Genomic DNA, 14,148 nt, shown 5'->3' with positions numbered 1-14,148 from the left:
AAAATTATGACTGAATCATAAGACAAAATTTTCTCAATCAGTTTTTCCTGTTTTAGAAACACAATCCATGGACTAGGTGCTGACGATCACAATTTCCGTTCTGATTTCACCTGGGTTTTCACTACGAAACACGGATATAAAAATAAAATTAAATAAATAAATAACTTTATTCAAGCGTCAAATGTATTTTGCACTGTTGTGCTAATTGGGGACACTGTAAATAAATAAATAAATAAATAAATAAACAAATATTGCAGATGGAACATTTAACAAATTGGCGTCAGTTTTTTATGCGTCTGTCCTCTTATTAATGATAAATTGCGTCATAACATTGTAAAAGTGGTTCTGCAGTAAACTTTGACAATGTTATGACGAAATCTATCATCAATAAGAGGACAGACGCATAAAAAACCGACATCAATTTGTTTTTTACAATAACAAGACCCCAAAATGGTCAAATGCCGGAAATAAATGAGGGGAAAAGACGCCATAAGCTTGCCGTAAACAAAGATATGTGAATTTTATTCTAAATGACGCGAACATTGTCAATAGCTTTTCTCGCTTTTTGATTGGCTACTTAAAAAAGTCCATACAATCTCATTGGTTAAAAAATTGACAGTTTGACAGCTGAAAGTTGAACTTGAAAGCTTGCATAAATTAAAATTTTATCCGTCTGTACTCTTATTGATGATAAACAAGACCCAATCAGCGCGCGAGAAATTAGATAGTTATTGTAAAAAGATATATGATAACTGGGAGATACTGGCGTTTCCACCCGCGGGAAGAATCCAACCATCCCGAAATCGGTCCATTTTTAGCGCTGGCCGAATATTTAATTGCATCGCTGGCGCGGGGGATTTCTTCACCTCGTGGTTTTGCCGGGATTACTCTGCGAAAATCGGAGGAAATTGTGACCTAGGTACTTCATACCCCAAGAAGGTAAGCCGTGATGATAAGTTAACTTCTTATTTTAACTACTTGTCAGCGTAGAAACGAAATATCTAGCCCCCGGACCTCATATCTGTTGTAATTTAGGCGGTCGTAAAAGTGTACCGAATGTTCAAGATCCTCTTGCTGTCTTCTTGTACCTTCACTGTTAGCGTTGGATATTTTCAACATCGTAACACGTTAGTTTATTTTCATGGTAGGTAGTTTGATTTTCTAAAAAGTCAATCATTGCCTCCATGGGTTAAATTTGTTTGGAATTCACTCTCTAGATCTATAGTTACTTATTTTGCCATCCTCTTTCAAAATGTTTAAGACTTGTACTGTACATATCAGCTTATGAAAGTTGACTTATGAGTTTATGTAATCGAGGTGGAAAAAAGTTTCAACCAATTTCCTGAAGTAGTCTGTTTGTGTTTAAGTCTCTTGCAAAAGGACTAAGCAAATAGCGGATAATTTGAGTATTTTAATTTTACACGAAGCCTTGAATTTGTCATTTTATCACTTTCAGTTGAAACTTTGTTCATTTGCGACACTGCTTGTGCAGGATGAGATGAAAATCTGTTACAAGTTAACTGTTTTCATGTCCGTTCAGTTTAAAATATCTAAAAATAGCTGAGAGATTTGTATATGGATCAACAACAAGTCAAATGTCCAGGCTATATTTATGTTTGAAGTGGATTTCCTTCTATGCTCGTGGACATTATTTTGTTATCTTTAGTTTTGTTATTTGCCTCTTATTACATCTGATTAAATGTGACGAGCTAGCTATTTATCGAATGTTAAAAAAAGGTTTCAGTTGATTTTGGCTTAATTTTACGGGACATCTGTCCACTTCATAATTTTTAACATCCTGGTGGCCTTCTGTCAATAGCACCATAATGTCAGACCCCACACAGGAAGATCTGTCTGGCAGTGAAGGAGATCAAATGGGTAGCTCACCCCCAAGTAAGTGACAGTAGAATACTGAGCTTACTTTGTGATGTGGCTAAATGTAATTTAGGCAAAGTTTGAGTCGAGCCAATGCTGGCCAGCAGTTTCTCAGAGCGATCATGCACGTTGGTGTCTCATATGGGTTTTTGCAGGGCTTACGTGTTTTGCTTGCCAACTGTGTGAGAACATGCAGTTCGCCTTGAGTGCCATTTGTGCCTTTAATGTGCTTTGTCAGTGTGACAGTGTCTGGCGGTTGCCGCTCGCAGGGTTGCCATGGATACGAGCATACTCTGTTCGAGGCTCATATCTTGGCTCCACCATCCCTAAGGCACCTTTCACAAGCTCATCAATATTGACGATGTTTTTAGCAAGGGGGAGGTAAAGTTGTCAGTTGGTTGATGTCACTCTGAATTTAACCAGGGTCAATGTGATATGCTTTTTGACAAGATACTTTCTCTTATGTTGTCTCACACTACCCAAGTGTGTAAATTGGTACTTGAAAACTTTAAGGGAACCTATCTTTAAAATTTCCCTTCTGTCTGAATCATTCATTCCAGTAAACCTTGCTCTCTTATCATGTTGTGGCTGTAATGCTCTCAAAATCCATGTTTTCTTGTTTTAGATGACACAGTGCAAGCCCAGCTTATGCAAAATCCTCAGCTCTTAGCAGCATTGCAGGTTTGTCAGTCCAGATGATATCTATAATATCCTAACTGAAACATTGCTTTCGAATCTAATATGTTATCAATAGATTGCAATAAACATCGTGGATACCTTGGATAATTATCATGCATACTTATTTTAGTGGATGCATAATATTGCAAAGAGAACTTTGTGTCCTCCAAAATAATTTGTGTCCAAACCATAGTTGGGCTTTTAACTAATTAGACACTGTGACAGGCTTCCTAAAATTTAGAATGTCTTATAGAGGAGATAAGACATAAAACTACAAGAAAACTTCCAATAGTCGTTTGTGGGATCATTCAGGACAGTGCCCAGTGCAGTGATTGGAAAAGTAATGTCAAATATTCCTGCAATAGAGCAATGTGATTGGACAGGTTGAGTTTAGTTTTGGCCCTCTGATTAAAGTTTGGTGTAATAATTTGTTAAATCCCACACTTACAAGAAAGTACATGTAAGTAGTAGATTTTAATTGCTGGCTGCTGTCATTGGTACAAAGGAAAAAAGGTTAATTCTGAGCAAAGACTTCTGCAGGATTACAAACTGTGAGGATGTAACAGCTGTTATAAATGTCTGTGTCTGTCTGTAATTTCCCATTGTGAAGGATAGAATATATTCCCCAGCCAAGTGAATTTATAACATCCAAGTCATAAATTTACTTGCACAGGCCCTATTACCAGCTATAATTATAATAACAGAGATATTGAATGACTGTTTTCATTTTGTCAACATCTGTTCCTGTCAGTAAAAAAATAATAATGGTGATTTTATTGTACCTTCAAAATCCAGCCTTTCACCTGTTCTTGAATTGATGGTTTCTGGGAGAAAACCTAGACTGAAGCCGCATGATATTCTCATATAGCTTGAATGTGTTCTTTGTACATGTATTCACACGCCAATTTGCAATGTTGTGTTTAGTAAAATTGTTTTCAGTGTTGCTCAAGCAAAGTGTTAATTAATGCTTCTGTTCACATGTTTATGGACATCTGTTTCCATCAAAAATATAAACAGTTAAAATTTCACCACCAACAGTCTCTTACACTCTAACTCGGTTACCAGTTACCGCCCAAGTACACTTTTAGAAAAATATTTAACCCAGTGTACGGCAATTGGGTGAAAACTCTGCACTTCTACAAACAAATAATATTATTATAACTTTCAAAACACAGCAACAAATTTTGAATAATCTTAGAATCACAATAATTGTGCATTTTTTTTTTTTGCTTATAGGGAGGTCTCAACAGGCTTGTTGGACAGCAGTCTGGTTACATACAGAAGTAAGGCAACTGTGTAGTATAGTATAGGCTTGATTTCTCTCGTGTCCAGTCACTGAACAGTAGCTGGTGATCATACCAAAGTGTAATACGGTAGAACTTCCTCTAAGTGTCCAACCTTGGAACCAGAAAGCCCTTTTCTGTTTAGGAGAGGTGTCCGTTTATGGGAAGTTCAAAATAAACTGTTGACAAGTATGTTGCTGGAAACACGAGCAAAGGCTGTTTACAAGAGATGTCTGCCTGCAGATGTGTCCATTACCCGAGGTTCAGCTGTTCAAAAATTTATTTTTATGTGATTTGAAGGTGGAATTAAGAACTGGGTCTGTGTATAGTAGGTGTCTATCTAGTTATGGATGCATGCAAAAATTTGGAGAGCATGATAGACGCCAATGCATAGCTGAGAGCAACTCTAACTTTTTAGGCTTCATTTGTATTTCTAGAGTATTTTCAGGCCAAATTTTCGTTATTAATTTTCTTGTGTAGTCAGTTCATTTACTACATCTTCCTTTGTGATGAATTGCCCAGCATTCAAACTTATATTCTCATTTTTAGTGAAAAATCGTGGTAGATTGTTTCTATACCTTGTAAATATTTGATTTAATTTTTCTGAGTATTTAAGATCCAGACCTCTTGTTTAAAAGTCTTGAGACATATGGAAAGAGATAGGAAAAAGTAAATAAACATAGCAGTAATAATATTATTACTGCCATGTTTATTTATTTTTTCTTTGTAAAAAAGTAACGTGTACTTTATGCTTTTTCATTGATCTTAAGTTTACCAAAGCCAGTGAAAAGAAGGATAAAGGCATTAAAAAATATACAGGTTGGTTTCTTGATATACATGTTTCTGAAGTTTTCCTGAATTATTTCTTTGTTTATTTATTTGGACATCTATTTGTTAGTCCAACATCTGTGCACTTAGCTGCAGAGATCTAAGATTTCAGCCTGGCCCATGACCATGGTGTATGGCATGTTTTTGACCAAGACTCTTTCACAGTCCCTCTCATCACCCATGTCAGGAGTCTATGAAATAAGTGACACAGTGAATTGCTGGTAAAATGTGATAATGCTGGGGCATAACCTTTAACAAGGAGTCCTAAAAGCAGATATTATTACCTCAAAAAAGGGCAAAAATGTCAGGAGAGTCAATAAGTGGATGCCACATTGCTGACAAACAATGGCAACTAGCTCAGTCTGCAGTGCTTGTCAGTGAAATCTCCTCTTTCGACGGACTATGTGAAGTGTATCCCATGTCATGATAGGAACAGTGTTCTTAGACTTTCATCCTTTCAATATTGTTTTGTTTTAGTTATTTGTATGCTTCATACTTGTGTTATAGCCCCACATGCTATCTGCAGACTTGCATCCCTCGTGACAATTTTACAGTAAAATCAATTTTCTTTTATTTGATACATGCAGGTCGAATGCTGTAAAGTGGAGGGCTTATTCTATGAGCGAGTACATGCTCTTGAGTGTGAATTTGCTGAAAAGTTCAAGCCATTATTTGAAAAGGTAACTTATAAATTTTCTAGTCTCCGTGTAATGTTATGATATAACAGGGTAGGACATTTAACTTTTGAATCACTTAGAGAAGTGGGGCATCGTGAAATAAAAGAAAACTTTGGAATTGATCTCTCAATTTTGTAACTGGTTTTCTTGTAGCGTCGAAACATTATAAATGGACAAGTTGAACCTACTGACGAGGAATGTCAGTGGCAAAGTGATGAAGAAGATGACAACAATGAAGACAAAGAGGAAAAAGGAGAGGAGGACGTGACACAACTGTCTGTAAGTTTACTGATTTGCTGGTTATTAACTGTAATTTAGAAAACTTTCCTATTTGGATTGAAGTTTGCTCTCACTAGTTTGATGAAATATGTAATAATAATAATAATAATAACAATAATAATGATAACAATAATAATAATAATATTAATAATATTACTGTCCATTATATGGAGAGGTGCTCAAAAAGAACCCACTGTGTTTCTCTGTCTGTCAGTGTATCGATCTATCAATGTGTCTTTCTGTGTCTGTCTGTCTGGATTGATGTGTAGATTGCTGTGTGGCTTACTGGCTGGATTGCTGTCTGGCTGGCTGGCTGACGGGCTGACTGGCTGCCTGGCTGGCTTGCTATCTGTCTGTCTATCTGTCTGACTGGCTGTCTGTCTACCCGTCTTTGTCTGCTTGTTTGTCTGATTGGCTGTCTGACAGGCTGGTTGTTTGTTTATATGAGAATTGTATTCCTTGTTACATTACCCCTGGTTCACTTATTGATTGACACATAACAAGATTCTCAAAATTGTTCTCACAATGCACTGCAGACTTATTTGCATGACTCCTCTAAAAAGTCATCCAAAAATCATCAAAACAGTGTCATGCACATTCTCTCATGATGGATACACTCTAGAACTTTACATCGAGGTTTGTAAATATTTCAGCTGGACAAAAATCTCTCTCCCCGGCAGGATGAAGTGAAAGAAAAAGCTACAATAGATGACGAAGAGAAGCTTGAAACATCAGAACTCACAGGTGCAGATTAGTTGAAACGTTTAACATCCTGGCCATAAAGGAGTTTAATTAGCATAGTGTTCTGATCAATTAGATTTTGCTTGACTTGCACTTTTAACTTTTGTTTGCCAACCCTTGCCAGGTTTCAAGCAATTTGGATATCATAAATTCAGTTGATTGCAGAGGTTTTGCACCTAAATCCAGGTTTAGGCTAGATAGTTGCTTACTTGTAATGATGTTTGATCAAATGCTCAAGAATCAAACACCCACCTACTGAGAACTTAACATGCTTTGAAAGCTCAGTCTTGACTGAAATTGTTTACAGTGGGTATACTAGTTGTGAGAAACTGTAAGGAACACAAAGGAATGTGATCTGAAGAAGACCTATTTCAAAATAAGTTTTATTATTAGTGAAAATGTACCATTTATTTTTGTTATTGTTGTTGTTGTTTCTATATAAATCAGATGATGCTAAAGGCATTCCAGAGTTTTGGTTGACAGCTATGAAGAATGTTGACATGTTAGCAGACATGATCCAGGTCTGTGTTGTTTTAGTTGTTCAGCCCTTTTATTCCCAAGTGTGATCAGCATCTTATTTCCTCCTTTCAGTATCATTACATTGGCAAGCAGATGGTTGATAAGAATATCAAAATTAATCAACTGGGGAATGTTGTCTTTCACTAAATTCTCAGACTCAGACGAGTACTATTAAAAGTATACATAGCTCATTTAATTCCACCTTTAAGCCAAGCTCCAGGCCACTAAGTGAAACACCATAACTATAGGAACAGAACCACATGCATGCATAAAAATAGAAAACCATGCAACTCTTTTTTCATGGTTAACATGGCTAGCGACGTGGATCACAGGCTTGTGCGCACTCCAATGATGAAAAATGATGAGGACATCGCACAACATGGCTATGATACTCCAGCTAATAGGTCAACCGAGACATGCAGCCAAGATCTGCAGTGTGCATATTTGATATGAGCATCACTTGACCATATTATGGGCTCAGTTTTAGAGCTCATCGAAACCACACTTTTTTTTAAGTTGACCACTGATCTGGAACTGGTTATTGATTAGATTGCAGGCTCAAGCCAGGTTAATTTATTGTATAGTAGCTCTGCTTTCAGGCTTGGCTTAATCTATACATTAAAAGGTGATTCGTATTTCATATGTAAGGTAATCATGTTTACATAATTATCTGTCCTTGTTCAGGAACACGATGAACCAATTTTAAAGCATCTTCTTGATATCAGAGTAATCTTCACTGGGCCGGACAGTAATGTGGACACAACACAGTACCCTCAACCTACCCCAATGGTTTGTAGTACTGTTACAGGTTTTAAATTCAATTAATGTAATTGCCATTTTATAATTTATGAACAACTTTAGACAGCCTTTTTTTGTCAAAAGCATATAATTGTAGTTGTGAAGGAAGGCTACCCTTGTAACCTGTGAAAAATTTTGATGAAAATTTAGATAATCTGAGAGGAATGTACTTTTGTTCTGTAATCATAAGGCAAGACATAATTAACCTTCCCTGAAGTTTATGTTGAATATGTTTTTTGGTACTGCACCATGGTTCCCTCTCATGGTAGAATTGTCAAAGAAGTTGTGAAAAATATGTGTGTGAATGATTTGTTTCTATTTTTCAGGGTTTTGTGCTGGAATTCCATTTTTCACCAAATCCCTACTTTACAAACAGTGTAAGTAAGACTACCCTTCTTTGGAGTATTTTGTTACTTAATTATTTTGTTACTCTTTGAAAAACACTGAGTATTAAATTAGGTCTGAAGATTAATGTCTTGTCCGTGGGCAAACATTTGTGTTTTGTGGTGAAAATATTTTGCACTTGACAGTGGCATTTCTTTGTTTTTAGGTTTTGACCAAGAGTTATAAAATGAAATGTGAACCAGATGAAGATGATCCATTTTCATTTGAGGGGCCAGAGATAATCAGCACCTCAGGGTATTTATTTAATGTATTATCATATTTTTGGAGGTTCATTGTATTTTTGCTGCATTTGAAAGTGAAACCCTACCCAGCGCAGCTGGCTTTTAAGGGTGACCTAATCAATATTCTGAATTGAGAGTTTTCATTTTAAATCCTGTCTGGGTTTGTGTTGTGGTTGTGGCCAAGACAATAGGCCATTTCCAAGTTACCTTGTGCCTCTGAATCAAGACAACTCCTTGTGCAAAACCTTTCGTATCAAGTCACTTTGATTCACGTGAAAAGGAACTGGTAGGCAGAACACATTTTCTTATGAACTGCTTTGCACAAACACTCCTTCAGACACAGAGGCAAAATGCAACTCAGAAATGACCTGTTAACTCTCACAGAACCTTTATCCTCTAGCAGTACAATTGGAAACTTAAATTGGCAGGGTGACCTACATGTACCAAGACATTGGTGCACAGCTTGTGATAGACTAGTTTCCCATTCTGCTGGAATAAGTGCTTGTTCATACTTCCCTAATATTACAGATTCATGTACATTGTTAAGTTCTGACATTCATGAGGCAGGATCTCACACCCTACGGTATGCATTATACTGTTGTAATATGATTTTGATATACCGGTAACTTGGAGTAACATTTTGTGCTTTATTTTTTTAGTTGTCATATTGAATGGAAGAAAGGGAAAAATGTTACACAGAAAGTTGTAAAGAAAAAACAGAAGAAAAAGGGTAAGAATCTATTCTAAATTTGAAAAGAAAATGGGTGAAAGCTATAGGGAGTAATTAAAACCAGTTTATTTGTGATATTTTGTTAGAACTGGTACAACTGTAAACAAATGCAAAATTTTCAGTTGTGTAGGCATCATTTTCATTTACTAAATTTCACTCAAAATACTTTCAATTGCTTTTACTTTACTGAAATTTTATTTAATGGCCGATATTTTTTTTGCACAGGCTCTGGAGGCAGAGGGCAGACAAGATTTGTCAGCAAGACCATAAAAAATGATTCCTTCTTTAATTTCTTTGCCCCTCCTGAAGGTCAGTAATTAATATCGATATCATAAATTAACTCCTCTCATACATCAAGAAGTGTGGATTCATCAGCGCTGGCCAGGGCAATGAATACACTTGACATTTTTCGCAGTGTTCAGACTTCTCCACTAAGGAGTTATGGGAAAGAGTGAACTTTTAAGGGAACTTGACAAACTACTGATGATACCAATAGGGTGCAACAATCATACTTGGAGGTGTTGGGAAACACGGTCAAACACTGTCTTGAGTGTTTGACATATCTTCTCAATTGAAACTAAAACTAAGGATAAAACAGAGAAATAAAATTGTAAAAATCTAGTATACTTGTTAAGGTCAGATGTCCAAACAGGTTATGGTCTTTGTGTAAACTTGATGAATTAATTATGATCTTTTGTTACATAAATTATATTAAATTATGTTAAAAAGTAGTTAATTCATTCCTGTTAATATATTTTTGTTTAATTAATGTTTTTTTTTCAACATATTAATAATTATTTAATTTTTTGGCAGTTCCTGAGGATGAAGCTGACATGGTGAGAAACTTTAATCACTATTATGTATTTGGTTTACGGCCTTGCATTTGAGAGTTTAAGAACATCCAATCAGTTGCTCCAAACGATGTAAATTCAGTAGTCGCAAGCGTGAGACCCAGCCAGAAAAAAAACTGAGTCCCCAGTGGCACTCAAGATGAGATGCTCCGACCTCTGAGCTACATGACTCATGGTGAACTAAGCCGCACATTCTGCATACTGCTACTAGTTATGTTCATTAAATCATAGCATCCTGTGTGGAGAGAAAAAGAAAGATGGTGATGCTGCGTAGCAAGTGTTCTTTAAGAAAGAGCTTTTTGGCATTCTGGCTGTGCAAAAGTTGGAGCAAGAGCAAAAAAAGTCAATGAAGCCCCCTGCTATGCAGGCTAATTTTAAACGTATGTTTTCTCTATCTGTAGAGTGGCTCTGTGGTTAGAGTATTCAACAGGTGTAGGGAAGGTCATGGATTTAACTCCCATTGGTGACTGGTGTTTTTTCTTCTTCTGACGACAGAATTACAATTACAAAAATAAATTATATGTTCTTGATACAGTCAACAACTTCATTTCTCACACACCACTGGTAGCCATGTCAAGCTGACTGCTGCATTTTATAAAATCTTAAAATATTCAGGTGGGTGAGCAGGAAAGTCAGCATTGGCAGACACAACAGAAACAACTGCCCACCCCACAGGTCGCATGTCCTATACCCAGACCCCAGCAGTGTGTGAGAAAAAACATTTTTCACTTATTTTGTTTCACTCAGCCAGTGAAAACAAACTTTTTTTGCAGGATGAAGAGACAGAGGCTCTATTATCAGCCGACTTTGAAATTGGTCACTTCTTTAGGGAAAGAGTTATTCCAAAGGTATTAAAATATCTTATCTTTATCTTGTTTACTCTGTGTATCAGTAAATCTTCTTTTCAGTTTGGGTTCAATTAGGTACCTTAATTTTGCTTTGAATAAGGTAAACAGGATATAGTGTGACAAAGACGTAAAAGCTGTTGATCCAAATAGTCAATTAAAAAGTGGCTTTTTTTGTGGAAATCAAGATGTTAAGAATGTTATGATTCTTTGTGTTCACCAATTCCAACACCCGCTCTTTTTCAATTATTGTTTTGTAAATACATGTCAAGAGTTAGATTGTCAGTCACAGTCAAATGAGATGTAGCTCTTGGCATTGTATCTGCATCCTTTTCTAGTCAGCAAGCAATTTCCACAATGTTTATTTTGAGGAGCGCTGGCTTGTTTCCCGAACAGCGGCTGGAAATCGAGCCCAGATTATAAGCAGACTGTTAATGAAGTGCTGAATTTACTCCTGCAGGCTGTTCTGTACTTCACTGGGGAAGCTCTTGAAGATGAGGTTAGACATTCTTTGTTGAATTTCTTTTGTCCAGTTTCAATCTTGTATAAACATAATAGCAACCTCCTTATCTTCCATGTTTTTACGCATTTTTATTTTATTTTCTTCTTCTTTTTCTTGAGTCCTTGAAGATGTCACTGGGATTTTATTGCTAAACACCACGCTAGACTTTAGGAAAACAGCCTTGTGAAGTTTTTGTTTTTTGCACATTGCTGCAATTGACCTTCGAGTTGTTCGAAGTCTCAAGAGTTTCTTCCACACCTTTCTCCTTGATTGGTTTTCTCTGTAAAGATAACTACCGTTTGTTGTTATTTTAGTTTGAAGAGGAAGAAGAGGAACCAGAAGAAGATGAGGTAAATTATTGAAAACCAAATAGACTGATCATAGTTAATACCACAGAAGACTCGTGCAGGCCACGTAACATTATTTTACTCCAACTAGACCAATAACGGACTGTTTCCAGAGTGCATGTCACAAGTTGCTTATATAATGTTGAATTTTTCTTTTTTTGGGGGGGGGGGGGCGAGGTTGGGCAATTTTCTGAGGCATTAAATTTTTTCCTCACCTTTAGGTTTGTGCAGTTTGCAAAAAAAAATGGTTGTGCAGTTTGTTTTAGTAGGCAATAGCTGGTGCAAAAGTTTTGTAACATCAAAAATCAAAATAATGATTTTAGAAAGCACTTGCTCAACCTTTTTTTCCCATGCCTCCTCTTGCATGTTTTTTTTTTTCAGCTGTTTTTACTGTGCAGGAACTTTATTTTTGGAAATTGCCCTAGCCCCCCTTAAAAAATAATGATCTTTCCCGTATTATCAGTGAGTGTTATCAACCAGTAAGTCGTCATTTTTTTCTTTTCAGGATGCGGAGGGTGATGAAGAAGAAGATGATGACCCAGATTATCAGCCACCCCCGGTAAGTCAAAAATTCCAGTTAATTTCACGCCTTACCTATAGATGAATGAAACCTCAAAATAATGGTTAGTTCAGGTTAGAAATTGTCAAAAGGAGGGTGATTAGAAGACAAAAAAGTTTGAGGATGGTTATAAGTTTGAAAGATTGAGGTGGATTGCGAACCTTCCTACCAATGAACAGACAGTTTTAATACCACATCTTTGTTCTCTGTGTGTTTGGTACGAGGGAACTGGGCGTGAAGACCGACGAATACATGGAACACGTGGAATGATTTATTTTAGGCGTCCTACTTCATGTAATACAACACACAATAGAGCAGAGTCCTACCTCATGTAGTATAACTCAGGATATAACACTGGGAATCATGCTGCTAATCAATAGGGGAACCTTCAAATCCTGAGTAGATCTTATGGTTACACATGCTCAAAATTCACCTCCAAGCCTCCTTTGCGTGAAAATTTCCCAAACTTCTGACACCTTCGTGTTGTCTTCACTTGGGTATTCCTTTCATCTTTGTTGCTTTGGGAATTTGTTCATGATAAATTTTACGATGAGAATTTCAAAACCAAGGCTTCGTGGTGAAATTAGCCAGTTTCATGTCAACATGTACTATTGGTCATCTTCAAAAGCTCCTGAATTGACTTGTTAGAATTTTTACATAAAACATGCTAAGCAAATGTTATTCCTTATGTTGACAAGCTTAGCAGTGAGACAAACATTAGGTTTACAAAATGCTAAATCTCGTCATAAACAGTCTTGCACAAGCCTCACTTGTTTAAGTCTATCTATTATTAACAGTTACAATTTCAATCTGGGATCTCTTGTTTTCCAGGATGGTGACAAACCTCAGGAATGCCAACAAAGTTGAGGTTTTCTTTTGGAGGAAAAATTCGGATGAACCAATAGCAGACGAGTCTGGTGTTTTGATTGACGTGTCCTTCGTGACCTGGCCTGGGAAGGATTGTTATTTATTTAGACACACTCCTTTGCATTAATTAGTTACCATAGCAACAGATAGTTGTGGTTCTCACTGAAGTCATGTTTACAAGTGTGCGTAGTTCTTCGCCGCATACTTGAGGCTTTTAAAAATTTGGCTTGTACAAGTTAATTCAGAGCAAAAAAAGTCACATGTTTATGTGTTGGCTAATTACTGCTGGATAGTAGGAACCTTGCACTTCCTCGTTGCATGAGGCTTTCAGAAATGATTTGCGAAGTCGTTTACGAATAAAAACTGTTAATTGCGAGCAGTTGCCCCTGCCCATTCCGCTCTCAACGTCGTCGAGGATGAAGCGAAAGTTATAGAGAAAATGACCGCACGTAAATCAGATTTTTATATCTCGCGTGCTTTTCTTTTCTCACCAGACGATAAAAAAAAAAAAAAAATTAAAAATGGTAACTGCTCCGTAAAATCCAGTCCTAGTGAACTGCTTTTGGAATTTGCATTTTCACGGGCGATAAAAAAAAGCCGTTTAATGTAGTATCTACTGTTGTGAGGTGCGGACAGATATTTTCGTCCATTTTGGATGCTGAATTGGTATTCCACGTCTCCTGGCGTCAACTGAATTTGATGTGTTTAAAAAGCAGGCACTCTCTTTTTAGCTGGTAAATAATTTTGCTCTGTACCGTTATCTTTCTATCAAGCTAATAAAAGATGCCACTTTTTTGAAAAAATACTGTAGTTTGCTTTTAGTTTCAGGGTATTTCGTTAAGTACTCTATGCATGCGAAACCTGATCTACGGACATTTCCGGAAAAAAAATCGTATTGAGCGCAGCACCCGAAGAATTAATATTGTTCCATAACTCAATTTGCAAGTTGCGATGCCTATTTTTTTCGCTTGAGCATTTAAAGTAATTTCTTTTGTTTGCTTTCGAGGGTTTTTGAGGGGAATAGATGTAGCAAACGTTTGTCGTTTTTTTTTCACTGTGCGGCACTCGATATATCCATTCTCTTGAGTTTCAAGGGCAAAAAATCTCTCAAGGGGAACAAAAATTTGCGAGAGCTTAAAGCTT

At 36.7% G+C, this 14,148-nt stretch overlaps 1 protein-coding gene across 2 annotated transcripts; it reads left to right on the top strand.

Moving 5' to 3' along the window:
• Positions 1-481: 481 nt before the first annotated feature.
• On the top strand, positions 482-14,009 carry LOC145489036 (nucleosome assembly protein 1-like 4). Of its 2 annotated transcripts, none has more exons than XM_081467930.1 (20): positions 482-939; positions 1,820-1,893; positions 2,501-2,556; positions 3,790-3,836; positions 4,607-4,655; positions 5,252-5,344; positions 5,495-5,620; positions 6,274-6,364; positions 6,809-6,882; positions 7,565-7,669; positions 8,005-8,055; positions 8,229-8,317; positions 8,964-9,034; positions 9,260-9,343; positions 9,848-9,870; positions 10,659-10,733; positions 11,191-11,229; positions 11,547-11,582; positions 12,085-12,138; positions 12,970-14,009. In XM_081467930.1, the coding sequence occupies exons 2-20, from the start codon at positions 1,827-1,829 to the stop codon at positions 13,003-13,005; spliced, it is 1,266 nt and encodes a 421-aa protein (XP_081324056.1). In that variant the 5' UTR covers positions 482-939; positions 1,820-1,826; the 3' UTR covers positions 13,006-14,009. The 2 variants fall into 2 exon arrangements, with proteins under 2 accessions (XP_081324056.1, XP_081324057.1); XM_081467931.1 differs by having other exon boundaries at positions 696-939; positions 6,301-6,364.
• The last annotated feature ends 139 nt before the right edge of the window (positions 14,010-14,148 follow it).

This window comes from Orbicella franksi, chromosome 6 (assembly GCF_964199315.1).
Source record: "Orbicella franksi chromosome 6, jaOrbFran1.1, whole genome shotgun sequence".
NCBI classification, from domain to species: domain Eukaryota; kingdom Metazoa; phylum Cnidaria; class Anthozoa; order Scleractinia; family Merulinidae; genus Orbicella; species Orbicella franksi.
Note: the sequence above shows the minus strand (reverse complement) of the source record. Positions and strands in the feature narration are given on the sequence as shown.

What these genes read in the sequence shown, in the direction of transcription:
- LOC145489036 (XM_081467930.1), top strand. Translation starts at nt 1,827, where the DNA reads ATGTCAGACCCCACACAGGAAGATCTGTCTGGCAGTGAAGGAGATCAA. An exon ending in ATCCCTACTTTACAAACAGT is followed by an intron (nt 8,056 to 8,228) that starts GTAAGTAAGACT and finishes CTTTGTTTTTAG; the next exon opens with GTTTTGACCAAGAGTTATAA. An exon ending in TTTCTTTGCCCCTCCTGAAG is followed by an intron (nt 9,344 to 9,847) that starts GTCAGTAATTAA and finishes ATTTTTTGGCAG; the next exon opens with TTCCTGAGGATGAAGCTGAC.